At 36.3% G+C, this 16,975-nt stretch overlaps 1 protein-coding gene across 2 annotated transcripts in view; it reads left to right on the top strand.

Moving 5' to 3' along the window:
- The window catches only part of LOC102066084 (uncharacterized), a 280,394-nt gene that overhangs the window by 136,988 nt on the left and 126,431 nt on the right, over positions 1-16,975 (top strand). Inside the window, exons 4-5 of one of the 2 annotated variants that reach the window (XM_074536178.1) lie at positions 2,570-2,766; positions 11,709-11,787. In XM_074536178.1, coding sequence (XP_074392279.1) covers positions 2,570-2,766; positions 11,709-11,787 — 276 coding nt within the window. The remainder of the gene's footprint in view (positions 1-2,569; positions 2,767-11,708; positions 11,788-16,975) is intronic. The other variant, XR_012579206.1, reaches the window with a different exon arrangement.

The raw sequence follows: 16,975 nt of genomic DNA, 5'->3' as shown, positions 1-16,975 counted from the left end.
AAGATATAAACTAACTCCTAGTAATAACTAATTTTCAATTAGAAGCACAGTTTTATTAGCTCTCTTCTAAGAAGATTTTGTGTAATTTAAAAAATCCAAATTATATGAAAATAAACATTTAACTCATAGTTGTTTGAGGTTTTTTGTTTGAGATTTTTCAAAAAAGATGAACACTTAAAGAGCACATTTAGAATCCATATCTAAAAAGAGTTTCATTTTGAATACTAAATTATACAATTTAGTATAATTATATACAATACAAATTATATAAAATTTATAGAAACGATTTTGAGAAGATCAATGAATGCTTTAATAAAATTACATTAAGATGGATTTTTTAAAGTTACCTATTACTTTAAAAAGTAATTAATCTAAATTAACATTTTTATAGACAAAAAGGGACATTTTCTATTTGTTTTCTGCCAAACACCTTAGCAGTTTCTGCAGTTTAACTAGCTAAAAGGTCCAGGCATTCTGAGTGCAATTTTAGATCGCACAAAAAGAGTTGTTTTATGAAAACTGAAACTATAAAAAGATTAAGCCTTTCAAAATGCAATACGGTAATTTGTGCTAAGCACTTATTTTCAAAAGCATGCTATAAGGAAACAAACATAAAATACTCATGCAAGCTTACCCATTTACTGTTTAAATATTAAAACAGTGACTCAGAAAAGCAATGTACACTCACTTAGCAAAAAGTTACTTTACTATCACAGTTATCTACATCTAAACTTGACATCACACAGCATTTTTAGAAGACTCAAGTATGAATTTCTCGGAAGCAAGACAAGTTCAATAAGTGTATCAAAATTAGTTTACCTACTTTCACAGCGCATAATTACTGAAGAAAAGGCATGATCTTATTTCATTAAAGTGTCATGAAGCAGAAATATAGAATAAGCATTTGTCAATATCCATTCCAGAAAATCCCAACTTTTATTTCTCGGCATTTCTTACTTTTCCTCATGTTTCTTCAGACCCTCTTCACGTTAATATTTCTTCTATTTCCAGAAAAGAGAAAGGGTGTATGTGTGGGGGGGTGAACCCCAACAACAAAACCCCACAAACAATCAGCAAAAATATAATTGGTTTATATTGCCTTTCAGCTTGTGGCCTGTCCTCATATTATTAGATCATACATACTCCCCTAAAATTCAGCTTGGAGTAATCCTCTGCTACTTAAGGCTGGATGAAAAGAGTACTCATTGTGAATTATGTTTCATCTGTCACAATAACCTTCTTTATTCTTTAGTGCACCTCCCCTTTGCCTGCAGCAATTAGAGAAAATAGGTATGCCTTGAAGTATGAGACAGTGGTATCTCAAAAATATATATACTGATGTCATATGCAGACAGCTCTGGGTTAGCAGCACCCTGAAGAATATTTAAGCCCCTTTTTGATGCAATCCAAATTTTGTTAGAACAGAGTAGACACTGGCATATTGTACGAGTAGGTCCTGATGGCGTTCAGTCGATTATTAGCTTTTTTTGACAAGCAGTGGTCAGAGATTTTAACATTCCATTAAAAGAAGAGTAAAAACTTGTTTACTGACTGATATAATTTCCACGTTACCTACAATTCTGTTTGTTGTTTTTTTTTTTTTTAATTCGAAGCTGTTAGAGAATCTTTTTCTTCACTCCTCCCTGAAATTCCTGGAGTTCTGTTGAACTCTTTGCCTGACCTCTTTTCAGCTACACTTTCTCCGTGGTTTAGCATGATTTTCATAATTTCTTGCAGTAGACATTTAACTGTTTCATCTTTAAAATAAAATACATATTAAAAAAAATGTTGACTAGCAAGTATCAAAAATGTTTTTGCACTGGTACAGAAGAGCAAAAACCCATGTTATCAGATGTTAATTTTGCAAATTATTTGTCTTTCTATATCCAGGGGAAAAAAGGAATACAAACTCTTTTAGGGTTCTAGTCACCATTGTCAGGGTTATTTTATATATTAGAATATCTCTCTTTTCTTTAAGACTATCTGCTTTATTTTATCTAACAAACAAGCAAAAAAAAGCGATTTTTAATTTTTTTTTTACTTTTTGAATTAATTTTGGAAGCTTTCCAAGTTCACGTTCTTTTTTCTCCTGTGTTAATTTTAAAGCCTCGTGGCAGCAAACCTCCAGTCAGTATCTTGTTTTGAAACTCCTCACAATTCTGGGCAGTTCATACTGATTCCAAATCAGCCTCCCTTGCACTTTAAGAGGGCTGATGTTGAACTGGAAATGATTAAAAGAGAAAGCACCTTTAAAAAAAAATTAAAAATTAAGTGATAAATCAAGCAGGTTAAAACAAAGAGATTCTGCTGCGAGGCTAGTCTAACATAAAAACACTGTTATTAAAGTTCCCAAGAAATTACTACACTACAAAAAACCAATAATACTTGTGAATAAAGGAAGAGTTTGGCCCACTGCACAGGTTTGGGCACAAAAGTGCTTGCTAAGCTATCTATTTCACACATGCAACGACAGAAGGTTCGATATTCATTCGATCGATGACTGAAAAGGCACAATGGCAAAATCGGACGGACTTCTTTTCAAATACAGATCTCCGATGTCCCCCTACAGTCTGCAGTCGCACGGCTGGTGGTGTGGCACAGACGGAGCAAGGGTTACATCAAGGCTGTTCTCTGGACCGTGCAAACAGTCTAGACCAATGACCTGCAGCATCGTGCCCTTTGAAGAAGAGGCAAGTTCAGTCACGACGAAGAAAAATCAAGGCGTACCCCTTTTAACAATAGGGAGCAGCTCGTGGCTGCAAAGAGGTAAGCAGGGGTAAGCAAAAAAAGGCATCTGCTTCCATGGTGACAGGCCAAGCATGGGAACCTTGCTTTTGAAGAGGGACAGTTCTCAGGCTCCCTCACAGGCTATGTCATGCATTATAAGCAAAGGCAGGTTGAGCTGAAATCCGCAGAGTTATTTCAGAGTAAAATGATACGCGAGCACATGGCTGTTAGCAAAAAAAAAGTCACATGACTGTTTAGAAGCAGCCTTGCACTGTTTCTGAATCGAGCCTTTCGTTCGGGGCAGTTTCTTCTTCTTTTCTTTTTTCATTGTCCTTGTTTGTTTTTCTTCCCCTCCGTTTTTGCAGCAAACTAAAAAAACTGGGAGAAGGTTTATACAAAACAAACATTTGTTTGATACACAAGATTCTGGCTATTCTCCTTCTCTAAACTGAAAAAAGGTCAAGGGTCAATGTTTTTTTTCGTGACAGGGCCACAAATCCTTTTGTTAATGTAGCTTTAGCAAATGCCATTTGAAATAAGATTTTGCTTTTCTTTCCAAGTGCATATTATTATTAGTTTGCCAGAGTATGAAAGTAATGAATTTCTGTTTCTACAATAACTTTTTTGTTCCAATATTTTGCCAACAGTTGTTTTTCTTCATTTTTGGGCTCTACAATGCTAATTTTCAAGATTTGCACTTCTAGAAAAGACAACAAAAAATGCACACAAAAGCAACACATAGTAGTCCTGCTGTCTTCAGGGTAAAAGAGAATTATCTGCAGGCATAGGTAGTAAAAATGTGATCAGTGACTATAAGCCTGTGGTGTAACCATTAACCTTTGAGAATTATTATGTTTGTACTTTGTTTCTTTTTGCTTTGTCATTCCTTTAGCTGCTACGTGCTACATTTCCTCCTGAAAAATTGAAATGTGCAGTGTATTTGCCTTGGCATAGGTGTGTCTGGTTTTTGAACTGTGTTTATTATTACATCTGTTCTGTGGCATTTTAACTGTTTGTGGTTGTTTGTAAATTTTGATGGCTTGCTATTTTGTTAGAATTTTACTGTTAAAGTTTGCTTTAGCAGCTTCTGTTACATACTATATGATGGTCTGTATTATTACAAGCTATAGCATTTGTCTTCTTATTATCAGTATGAGATTAATTTTATTCCAACTATTCTTGTTAAAACTGGGGGAGTGGGGGAACAGTGGGAGGGAGATGTCTGGCAAACTGTGAAACACAGTTTCAAGTTTCAGAAACACTAATAGTTACTCACAACATTTCATCTGTATTTTTTTTCCTGCTCTTTAATAACTATAGGGATCTGTGGTACTTGGTATAATTTGTATTGCTATCCTATAAATGTAATTAATATTTATGAGTGTATCAAGGGCAGTATTTTCTCAGGGTGTATTATGAACTTTTGTTGATCTTTAGGATGGTTTAACTTCAGAGTGAGGACTGTGTATTTGAAATTAAAGGATGTATGTGAACTAACTGTAAGTTGTCCTCAAATAACAGCAGGCTTTTTTTAAACAAAGTTTTTGGCCTACCCTGAACATTTATGGGCCAAAATTATCCAAGCAAAAGACCTCAAAAACTGAATACGAAAATATAAACGTGCATAGGAAAATATGCATATGCAATATAAGTAATTAAATATTAACAATAAAAATTAGGGATCTCATTATCTTGAAATCTTAAAGCCCATTATCTTAAAATGGTCACGATCTGGATTAACTGGATTCATTCTGGATAATTTATACCCTGCATATGAATTCAGTTTTCAGCTGCACTTTGACATGAATGCAGGCTGTACCTTTTCTCCAGAATATCTATCAACTAGTCCCATTAGTTTAAGAGAAGAATCTATTTGCTGGTCTTTTGTGTAGGTTGTTGGATGTAATAATACATTTTGATATTCCTGCTGAACGACAGAGGCATGTTAATAATGGCAAACATTTTCACATACTCAGTGTGCTTTACAAATTCCTACACTGTGTGGAAATGTTATGTCTTCAAGTTTATTTAGTCTATATGAAATTCTCTCAATTTTTATACCTTGCAATGGTAAATTAAAAGATTAAATAATCTGTCATACATATGGCACAAACAGTGCTGTTGTATTTGGTATTCAAACATTGCTTGAAATTATTCTCATGCTAATGAAACATTCCAGTTTAACTTTTTTTTAAAAGAAAGAGATTTGTTATTGGATGGAAGTTTTTTTTAAGTGGAAGGCATTCTTCTTGTCCATTTTAATGTAATAGATAAGAAAATAATTTCTAGATTCACAATAGTCTGCACAGTTAACCAAGGGGGAGGATCTGTTCTTAATTATTTCACGCTCTTTTCTTGAAATAATTAGTCTTCTCCTATAAGGAGCTGAGGATAGAGGACTGCAATGAAACATGTGTAAGACTTGATGTTGAAGGGAAAAGTTGCATCTCCAAGACCAACAAAAACATGATTGTGAAACCATTAGGTTTTATTTCCATTGGTGTTGTTGTAGGGTGGTTTTTGCCATGTGTTGATGTCTTACCCCAAAGCACACATGGTCCTGTCCCTCTAGTGTTGTTGACACATTCTGAAAAACCTTTGGGCAGTTGCTTGAGCCATGTGCCAACTTTGCACCTGGTTCATTCAAGCTAAAGTTCAGGCTGCCAGTCTGAGGCCTTTTACTTTCCATTTCAGCCAGTGGTGACTCGGAGCCAGAGATTTCCCTTTTCCCTTTAGGGCCATTCAGTTAAATGAAGGAGTAAATAATCTAAACAACTTATTTCTCTTCTTAAATACCTTAAAGTGCCTCAAGAAGCACCACTGTTTTGTAACTTCCTTTGAGCAATTCAGCTTCTCCGAACCAAGGTAGAAAACAAGAAGGAGGGTTTGTTGGTTGGGTTTTTTTTAATACAGAAGATGCCTCCAGGATATTGGGAATTTCTGCGGTTTGCATAGAAAGGATTATCAGGCACAATTTCTTTTATAAACAGTGCAATTCATACCTCTATTATCTTCAGAACAATTTTTTTTTTCTCCACAAGAGAGGTAGACAAAGATATTTCATGGTTTGCTCTAGGCAAGGTTTGCTGTGTCACCAGTTTATTTTACAGGAGTTTTAGATTGAATTTCTCACTTGAATTAAAAAAGAAAAAAAGGTGTCATCTCTCTCATAGCATGCCAAACAAAGAAAAAGAGACCATGATCATCTTGCTCAGTGGAGAGGAGAATTCTGCAGTTTGGGGCCATCTTTAAGCAATTTGCAATGGCTTTATGCAATTTTGACACTGTACTTTTTATGATATTGCAACAATGTTGTAAATCATAATTTCAAGGACAGTAGTTTATCATGCTGCACATCTTAATAATCTGCTGGATTAAAAAAAGGCAGAAAAAACTAGATGAACCCCCAGGTTTTAGTCTGCTGATACAAAATGAATTATAGTTGACTGAAATTTAAGTAAAAGGCTCCTTTTAAACCCAATGTTTTTAAAAGAGCTGCCAGGTTAATCCCCACCAAAGATCCTTTGATTTTATTCTCCAGGTAATCCTTTTCTACATTACCTTAATGACACAGAAATTCAAGCCTGGCTGTGGACTTGCTAAGAGCAAGGACTTGGAGGAGCCTATGGAGCAAAGAATCATCAAAGCTTAAAACTGTGGTGTTTGAATTTTGGTAGCACATGAAAGCCTCTAGATTTTCCTCTTTAAAATTAAGAGTGCTGATAGATCAGTGAAGTCAGCAAAAGTTATTTGCTTTTGGTACAGTACATGGATCTGCCTTGTTATGAACTTGAGAATGACTGACTGCATCCACTTTGATTTAAGACAGAAAACAAATTAAGTCTCTCTGTCTCTTGAGTATTCTTCTTGGTCTGTAATCCCCACCACAAAAAGCCTTAGAAAGTCTGATTAAGTCGTTGCCCCTTATTCAAATCTCCTTCCAAATGCAATGCATATAAATAACAGGTGTAAGAAGAAGTCTCAAATGATCAGAAAGTCACATTTTCTCACTCAGTGTCATAGTTCTCTGATGTTTTGAAATAGAAGTTAGTCAGGTTCCAGGAGCACCTCAAGTGTGTGGGGTTCTTTTCATGGCTGTCATTTTCTGATCCTCTGTTATTGGAAGCAGAAATCTTTTTAATGCTTATATGCTGTCCACAGAAAAGGAATCTTTGACATTACAGAAATAATATTAGTCCAAAATAACCTGATATTTGTCATAGCTTTTTAACAGAGACATGCAAAACAACAGCAATAACAGCTTTGCTTTGTTCTTTTGTAGAATCTAGCTAAGATCGCAATCACAAGTGACATGATCTCAGAGCAAAAATATTTATTGCAAAGAGCTGGTCCTGCCCAACAGCCACAGATCACAGAATCATTTTGGTTGGAGGGGACATGAAAGATCACGAACTTACAGACTATTCTGAGTTGGATGGGACTCACAAGGATCCACCCCTAAAGTGAGTGGTCCATACAGGGATCAAACTCACAGCATTAACACCATGGTCTGACTAGCTGAGCTCATCTTAGGGTCAAGATGATCTTGTTCCAACTCCCCTGCCCTAAGCAGGGACAACTTCTACTAGACCGGGTTGCTCAATGTCCCATCTGACCTGGCCTTGGACATTGTCAGGAATGGGGCATCCACAGCTTCTCTGGAAATGCATGCCAGTGTCTCACCACCCTTAGAGGAAAGAATTTCTTCTGAGTATCTAACCTATATGCGTTCTCTTTTAGCTTAAATTCATCCCCTCCATCTTATTGCTATAAGTGCCTGTAAAAAGTCACTTCCAGCTTTCTAAATCGCCTCAAGAATTGAAGGGTCCCAGGAAAGTTTTCCCCAAGCCTTCTCTCCTCCAGGCCTGACAACTGAACTCTCTCATCTTGTCTTCTCTTCAACTCATAGGAGAGTTGCTCCAGTCCTCTGGTTATTTTTGTGGCCTCCTCTGGCCTCTCTCCAACAAATCTAAGTCTGTGTTGTCCTGGGAGCCCCAGATTTGGACACAAAACTCCAGCTGGGGTCTCATCAGAGTGGAGTACAGAGAAAGAGGCATCTGTTGGCCATGCTGCTTTTGATGCAGCCCAGAATATGATTTACTTTCTGATCTACAAGAAGATACATTATCCCAAAGCAGGAAACAATAGAAAACAAGTAGAAAACAATGAAAACCAAGCAGAACACATGGTTGGTTTTGTCTTTCTAATATCTTCAGAGGATCATCACAACAATTCTTCTTATTTAAAATGCCTTTTTTTCTCAGCATTTGCCTCTTACTTTTAATTTTTTTTCATATTTGATTTTTCCCTCCGCTAACTAAAGAATAATTTGTGAAAAAAGGAGTTTCCAGGAAGAAAATTTGACTATTTTTTATTATATACCAAAGATAAGCCTTTGGTGGAATTATTGCATCCCATTTCAGAATCAGGGGTGGAAATCTGCCTTGTATTTGAGTATATTGAAGAGCTCTGGAAGTTATACATTACTGACAAGAATTACTTGTGAAAAAATCTTGTTTATGCTTGAGAGTAGGGTGCTTTGCAAACTAGAGCAAGCATCCAAAGTTTTATGTGAAAGAATACCTAGCAGGCTGCAAAACAACACCAGTCATTTCAGAAAAGAGAAACTTTGAAAAGATCAGTGTTATGCTTAATTATGCCACTGTCAATGATGTGTTTATGATAGTTCTGGCCTAAGAAAATAGAATTTTCACACAGAATGTAAAATCTGATGGTTTTTGGTTTATGAGGGGCATGATGGTTGATAGTCTGGCCTTAAAAAGTATCAGAAATTACATTCTGAAAAAAATCTGTCATATTCATGTGAAATGACATCCCTTGAACCTTCTGTGACTGGGATTTTGGGTCTGAATAGCAATCCATTTCCCTCATGGTCCCTTGGCATACATCATTTTTGTATGTGTGATGCTAGAGGGGACATCCTGCCCATGCCCTTCAGTATCTTTTTATGGACATCCTGTCCATGAATTTGTCCATGAGCCTGAACTGGAATTTAATCATTTTGGTATTGTAGTTCAAGGAGTGAAGTTGTTCAGTGTTTGCTCTTCTGAGAGTTATTCTAATTTTTGGTTTCTGAGCACCAAATAGGATAACAAGTACCCATAATAACTTCTGCTTTGGTGAATAACTCCACTTTGAATTTTTTGTACTTGTGTTCAGCAATCTTCCAAATATTCTGTAATTTGACTGACAGTGATTTTCATTAAAATTTCCTTAGTTATCCCCTCTTGTAAAGAATTTTGTCTTAGCACTTGTTTCACATGCAAAATTGTTCAAATGCTTGTATGTAAGCAGAATTAGTGAGATATGAAGAAAACCTTCATGAGTTTTATTGGTCAAGTGAAACTTCTGAGATATTCAGTCCAGCCTGTTACTTGCTGCAAAGCCTGTTTATCTGTGAAAACTTATTTATCTGTGCTAGCACTTTCTTCACAAAGCAAAGAGAAAGTGATATAGTGATTACACTTTTTTTTCTTTTATAACTTATATTTGGATGATTTCAGGGAAATTCTTAAGATTCAACAGTAGTCAATTTTTTAATAATAATCCACTGTGAGATCATATAGTAGAGTAACTACCTTGATTTCCCTCTGGAGTTGAGGGAAAGTATCAAATTCCTTCTGATTTTAATCTGTTCTTTGTGCAGAAAAATTCTGTAATCATTCCATTGGAGAAGAAAATAGAAATATATATTTGTGCTTGGGTTTTTTGTTTTGTTTTGGGGTTTTTTTTAAGTTTATATTTTGTTATTAAACTATTTCAAGCTTTTTGCTTAGCAGGGGTAGTTAATGAGGTTTGGTAGAGATGGCAAAAAGCATCCTGCAAACTTCCCCAAGTCTACATCCTTTCATTTATGCCTGATCAAAATTCAGCGTATTTTAAAATACCTCTTCCTCTTTCCCATGTGCTAGTCTAGAATATCAGTTGTCAAACTGTAATTCTATCAAATCATTACATTAGCACTTAATTTCTGAGGGGCAATTTTGTTGCCTCTAGTTACTGTGGGTTTTAAAAATGTGCTAGAAGATCCATTTCAATATGAGATTCAAAAGTACCATCAGTGAATAATCCAGAGAAAAGTTCACAACTGAGAGACTGTGGGGAATGGAAACAGGATGAAGTCTGAAAACTTAGTTATGTACATGGTTATGATTGCTTCTGCTATTATCTGCTATCTCAAGATTTTTTTAAAGGAAATTAAAGAGCTGACTATATTAATAAACCACAAAATGAGCTCTTCAGTTGATTCAGTTGAGCTCTCTCCAACAGAGGCATTTGTTTGGGCATGGTCAGTGAAGAGTATTTCTAGGGCACAACAGATTTCCTCCAGTCAGAATCTCTAAAAATAGATCAGATGAATCATGCTGTGAAGTGTCTCTGATTCTAGAGGACCCGCAGCGACAAAGCTCAGGGATGCTGCTTAAAACTAGGTAAGAGCAATTTCATCCAAAATATCTGCAATTCCAGTGATCTGATAAGGTCATGAGCAAGGTTTATGCAATTTAAAATAGCATCAAGTTGGACCTTTCAGATAATGAAATAAAATTAGTAATGCTTCCATGTGAGGCACCACAGCAACCTCCCCAGGAATGCTGCCAAGGATTTGGGGTTCCCAGGTGTAGGAAGCATGAACTTAGGTGTAGAAATCATGGAAAGAAATGGGACTAAAACAAATAGTGGGAAGGGAAAGGTTATTGTGAGCATACTAACAGCTTTATTTCTCTTCAATAAAATAAAGGCCAAGAGAAAACAGTGGGAACAGGACATTTGTGAGTGAAGGAGAGCAATCTAACCTGAGGAACAATGCTGGGACAGAAATAATTTGAAGAAAATCAGACTGGAAGTTGGAATATTTCTGGCCATAAAAGCAGTAGTGTTCTGGAGGAGCCTCGCAATAAAGCAGTCAGGTTTTGTTTTTCCACACACGTTCAAGTGTTTGCAAGGTGGAAAATGATACATTTATGAAAGGAAATGTGAAACACAGTCGTCTGCGATAGCAGGAGCTTGGGCTGGATATGCCACCACTTTGATCCTAGAAGGGCATGTGTAATGCATGACTGCACTTATTGAAGTGACAGTAATTATGCTGTAGATATGCCTATACTATCAATGTGAATATGTTGTGGTGCTTCTTTAAACTTGTAATTAATACTAATTGAGCCCTCAGAAACTGAAGGGTTCCTCATTTAAAAATCCTGTGCTTTCTCTGAGCGTAACAACAATTTCCTAACTTAGCCCACTAGTTGAGAAATTCCATGTTAATGGAAGGAAGGCACTAAATATGATCTGTTGATTACAAACAGCTCAGAGGCTTTCTTACTGTGTAGGCTAAATATCTTTTGCCAGCATAGTGATTCTGCTACACATGTTTTCTCTTAGTAATGTATTTATTGTACTATGCATGTGATTGTAGATTAATACTTTCCTTATATATTCTGCTAAACACAGCTTGTGTTTGCTGTGAAGATGAGAAAAAAAGTATAAGTTTTGTGCATGAATTCATTCTATATGTTTTCTAATAATCCACAAAGACAAAAAAGAATTTTCAAGTACTAAAATTCAGTCTAAGAAGTTGAGTTAGTTACTTTATAAAAAATAATAAAATGGTGAATTTATTTGCATGCAAAGCTCAGCATACAACTAAATGTGCATCCAGAACGAGAGTGCCCTCAGTTTGATATGCTGAAAAGTTATGGGGCCTGCAAGACAGAAGATGTCATACCGTGTTTGTTGTTTCAGCTACTGGTACATGAAAATTCCCTTAAATTTGTTAATATGTTAAAGTTCATCAAGTCTTGTAGAAAAAAAGAGTCCTCTTTTTTGTGTTTATATTGTGTAGTTATGGGACATAACACTCTGTCTTTCTTTGATACAGGCTTCCTTTTGAAATACCAGTGAAACTCAGATAGTTTATTGCAGAAGTCCTGTATCCCTGTTCTCATGTGCTGTGTCTCTTCCAGGTGTGCAGCTGCCATTCCAGGTGTGCAGCTGCCATTCCACCTCACAGCAGGGCTGTGTTTGCTGCTCCACAAGCTGCAGGTAAGTCCTGAGACCACTCCCCAGGTTTTGTGTCCCAGTCACCATGACCAGCCCCTGAAGCTGAGAGTGGTGCAGCTGCTCTCCATCCCACGATGGCATTCCCAGGACAGTGAGAGGATGCTCCCTCTGTATTTCAAATGGCACCTGAAGAGCTCAGACATGGTGCTTCTCCTCACAGCATAGGGCTGGTTTTCAAATCAGAATGGGCCATTGGACTGTGTAATGTAAACTCTCATTTTTTTACATTTTGTGCTGTTACCCCCTCACATTTTTTCTTTGAAGCGAGAAGTTATTTTAATTTAATCCACTATTATCTTCATAGCAAAAGTGATTCTTTAATGAAATGAAGTATCAAAATCTTTTACCTAATTTAAATTTGACCAGCTTCAGCTCTGAGCTGTTTTTCTGTTGTTTTCTGCTGGCACTTACAGGTGGTATTTGTATTCCTATAATGACTGCTACATATTCGTTCAAGTCAGCTAAAATAGATCTGAGATCTCTTAAGACTTTCACTGTAACACATGTTCTCCAATATTCAGTTTTGCACCTCTTCCTTCACCTCTATTTTTCCCATATCCTTTTCAAAATACACAGTATTCTCTAAAGGTAACAGTAAGATTATTACTGATACTACAGTTGGAGGAAAAAGCAGTTGTCCATCACTTCTACTTCACCATACCTTTGAACATCTCAGGGTTGTGCTAAGCTTTTCATGCTAGCACTTTATTTTAAATGTTGAATGCCTGTGCTTGCTCTGTGTCTACTCTATGTTTACTCTGTCCCTTTCAGCAGTGACTCATTGAGTTTCCCCTTCCAAGCGAAGGTTGGATTTTACATTCATGGTTATTCACAAAGGTTTGCATTTTCCACTTCAAATAATTTTGGTTTGGTTCATACTAAACATTACTTGATATCTTTACTTTTCCTCTTTCTTCAGGAAGAGGAAATTATGTAAGAATGACTTATTTTTATGGTGGGTTCTGCTCATCCTTCCAGTTGATGTGGATATGCAATCACAGAAGGATATCAAACCATAATTAAAAGTTTATGAACAGGTCTTTTGAACTAAAATATAACTTGAAAACATCTTCAGTTCAAATGTCACTGATTTGGGATATTGCTTATCCAGTGCACATCCATGTAAATGGAATTTGCATTTTGGTATTAAAATTTAAATATTCAGGAATATTGCCAGTGAGGGTGAAAGACAAGTATAATTGGCTGCTTAGTATTTAATTAGTAGAATGTAGTCATATCACTTTTTGCATTATTTTTATGGTCTTTTCTTTCCATTACTGTATTTACTTTTTTTTTTTTTTTTTTTTTTGTATATCCAGAGAAAATTTTGCTGTATTTTCTGCTGAAAAAAAAAAAAAAAAAAACAACAAAAACCAAAAAACATGGGGAGGAAAGAAAAAAAATGGGTTCTGAATCCCTGCTTGTAGGATGGTGGAAGCCAGCTGTCCAAACAGACTGCATATTTGGTCATAAATTTATTGGAGAATGAGTGTGTTTTATTAATAAGAATGTGCACTTTTGATATTATCTTTGCAAGCAGATTAGAGATGAACACAAACCCAGTTAATCAGTCTGAATACTAATATTAGCAGAATAGGAGGGAAGTTCTCTTTTTGTAACATAGGACTTTTTCTTCTGAAAAATTAGAAGTTAAAGAAATAAAAAGGGAATAATGATCTTTTGGTTAGAACAAACGGGTAAGTTGGTCCTAGAACTGGATATCCTACAGAATAGTCCCCATCCACCAAATTAAATTATTTTTATGGTGCCTGGACTATGTTGACAAGAACTTTACTGGTTTTGTCAGTAGTAGAAATTGTCAACTCCCATATTAAAGAGAATTTTGCAGTTGTGCAAAATAGTATGTACTGACTGCAATATTCTTGGTGTAAATTTTACCCTGAGCTTTTATAAGTCAAGAAATCTGCACACTGAATACTTTTGTCAAAAAATTATGCAAAAGATATTAATGATTTCCCCTCCTTCTTTGGAGTTCTTTGGTCTTTTTATTCATTAGCATAAATTGCAAAAGTTTGTTTATTATGCATTTGAAAGTTACCCAGATATTTCTGTTTGGGAATTATTCCTGGAACAAGAAAACTATTGGAAATAGTACCAGTACTTCTCCAATTTGACAAAATTAGCGCATACTGAAAGAAAAAAGGAATAATATGTGTTAAAAGAAATAATCTTGTAGGACGTACTGATCAAAGTTGAGCTTAGCTATTAGTATAACACTTTGCCATTAAATAGGAGGAAACTGGAATAACTCTATTGCACATGTTAAAAAAAAAAAAAAAAAATCAACCTTCCTTCTTAAGGAAAATCCCAAACATAAAGTATGCCATTGTTTGCTGTGCATGTGACGACCAGTCCTGGCTATATTAAGTTGAAGTTACTGCCATCTGGTGGGGAAAAGAGTGTTATATCCCAACAGTTGGAAGTAATTCTGCCAGGATTGCATCCTCTACACCTGTGTGAATGATTGGTCTGTGTGTCTGTGTAAAAACAGAGATAGATATATCTATATACAATATTAGAATTTGGTTGCTGTTTCTGAAAGAAATTTCAAATATTCAGTGATACAGAATGACCTGCTAAGCTGGAAATTACTCAAGGGTAGAGAAATGTAGGAAAGAAAATAAGGAAAACTTCATAGGTAGAAAAGATAGATATGCCCACACTCCTGGACTAGATTAACATCATATACAAGCCTTGTTCCCAGAATATTTCTCCACAGCTGGAGATCTTACACTTTTTGTAGTGTTTCATGTGGCACTTTCTATCCTAATTTCATAGAATCACAGAATGGCTTGGATTGGAAAGGAGCACATTAGGATCATTTTGTTCCAACCCCTGGCATGGGTAGGGGACATCTCTCACTAAACCAGGTTGTTCAGAGCTCCATCCAACCTGGCCTTGAACACTTCCAGGGATGGGGCAGCCACAGCTTCTCTGGGCAACCTGTTCCATCCTCAGAGTAAAGAACTGTTTCCTAATCTCTAATCTAAACCTACTCTCTGTCAGTTTGAAGCCATTCTCCCTTGTCCTGTCACTCCAGGCCGTTGTAAATAGTCTCTCTCCATCTTTGCTGTGGGCTCCCTTCAGGTACTAAAAGGCCACAATTAGGTCACCTCAAAGCCTTCTCTGTTCCAGGATGAACAATCCCAATTCTCTCAGCCTTTCCTCACAGCAGACGTGCTCCATCTGACCAATTAACTTGGTGGCCTCCTCTGGACTTTGTCTTAAAGAGTGTTATTTTTTTAGTGGTTATATATATAAACCACTAATTATTGCTGCAAAAACACCTGTGCTAATGCTGCCTCCATTCCTTGCTTAGACTTTCTCTATGGTGCAGTGAGTTTGGTCCTCCTTGAGTCTTGACACATGCCTGTGTTAGCTATTGCCTGTTTCTTGAAGGATCAGCCCAATAGGAATGGAATCGTATGAACAGAACATCAGGGGAGTCTGTGGGGCATTTTATGCATAGAAAATTAATTAGGTTTTCTCAAGCTAAAACTTTTACATAGGATGTAAGGGTCAGTGAAGTGGTAATAGAAGTGAGATTCAGCTGTGGCAGACAGTATCAGATGTCTATCTGCAGTAATAAATTGCTCAGTAGCCATATGGGAATAATAACTAGTGTCCAGAATTTGTTCTTATTTCACCATTTCAGTCTCTTGAAGACTCCAAACAAGATTAGATCTGCTTTATGTACAAATATTAAATAGGTTTTGTCCTTGCTGTATGCTGTGTTTTCTTCAGTACAAGTGGTCCCTTGCTCTTAACAAGCAAAATAAATTGCAATTATCTCCATTAGCTTTGTATCAAAAGTGTATTTTTAACCAGCATATTCAGAGTGAAGGAAAGGTTAGGGGGATCGTTCCATGGGGTGCATAGTAATGCAGTCAAATCCCAGGGACAGAGTAACATTAGATTCCTCTTTAAAGGGATAACTAAATTTTGCCACCTTATTCTTCCCATCCCTCGTAATTCTTCTATATTTTATTTTAAATTATTTTTCACTTGGTTGATCTTTGCTGCCTGTTGCCGTTTTTTGTTTCTTTTAGTCTTTTTCCTCTTTCTACACTCTCTAGGAGCCAGAATCCTGCCCAGATAACATCTGTCAAAAGGAAAACCATTGACCTTGTAATCCTGTCATTCTGCTTTTGAGACTGCATTGTACATGCAGGTGTCTGATTTCTTCATAAGTTTTAGAGGAAGTATTTTTTCATGACTTTGCAATGTAATTGCCTAATGGTTTTTCAAGGACACAGACACTTTTCACACAGCAAGGTTTTACTGGAAGGTTCGACAGTAAGAGGGCTGGGTGGTTGCATGAATACACATTAAGTGCTTGGAACTCAAGCCCACTTCTTGAACCATCCAGTGCAAAGAGCTCTCTCTGCTCAGTCTAGCTTATGCAAGGCAGAAAAGTGAACAACTTTCAGAAGGAAAATGATCCCTGGTTCTCTCTTCCAGACTTCAACTCAACATAAAGCTTACTCTGAGCCGTGTGAAAGAAGACCTAAGTTGATTAGCTCTTGATTAGAAAACTGGCTGATTTTTACATTCACTGCTGCTGGTAAAATGAAGCATTCTTTGAAATCCTGATGACACCAAGATGCAAGCTTCTTTTTATCTACTAGTGTCCTATAGCCCTTTTTACCCCCTGCCCTTTACATATTTATTTATAGTCACCAGAGATTAATAAGAAACTTGATAGCTAGATGGTAATTGCACTCTCTACTTGGATAGCTAAACTTTAAGAGAAGGTTTTGTAGGAAAAGATGAAGTAATGGGAGACAAATCTAGGAGGCTCTATCTTCTGAACCAAAAATGAGCATATTCTAGAGTGTCTGTTAGGGTGGGATAGAGTTTAAGGTTGTATGATATGAGTTATAAAGTCAGAGTTTGGAATGAATTGAAGTATCTCAATTTTCACTTCTTTAAATCAAAACTGATTGTAGAAATATCCTTACTCAATGAGAAGCTGATACAGAAATGGGTGAGTGCAACTCTTTGAGTTCATTATGGAAGAAATCAAAACAGAGCACTACAGTGATCACAGCTACCTTTGAAAAATCTATGGGATAGTGGATGCACCTTTACAGGAACACTCTGATTGATACATGTGATATTTGTATTTGATAATTGCATCTCCATTCTT

The sequence above is a fragment of the Zonotrichia albicollis genome, chromosome 2 (genome assembly GCF_047830755.1).
Source record: "Zonotrichia albicollis isolate bZonAlb1 chromosome 2, bZonAlb1.hap1, whole genome shotgun sequence".
NCBI classification, from domain to species: domain Eukaryota; kingdom Metazoa; phylum Chordata; class Aves; order Passeriformes; family Passerellidae; genus Zonotrichia; species Zonotrichia albicollis.
The sequence above is the reverse complement of the archived record's forward strand: the minus strand, read 5'-3'. Positions and strand labels throughout refer to the sequence as shown.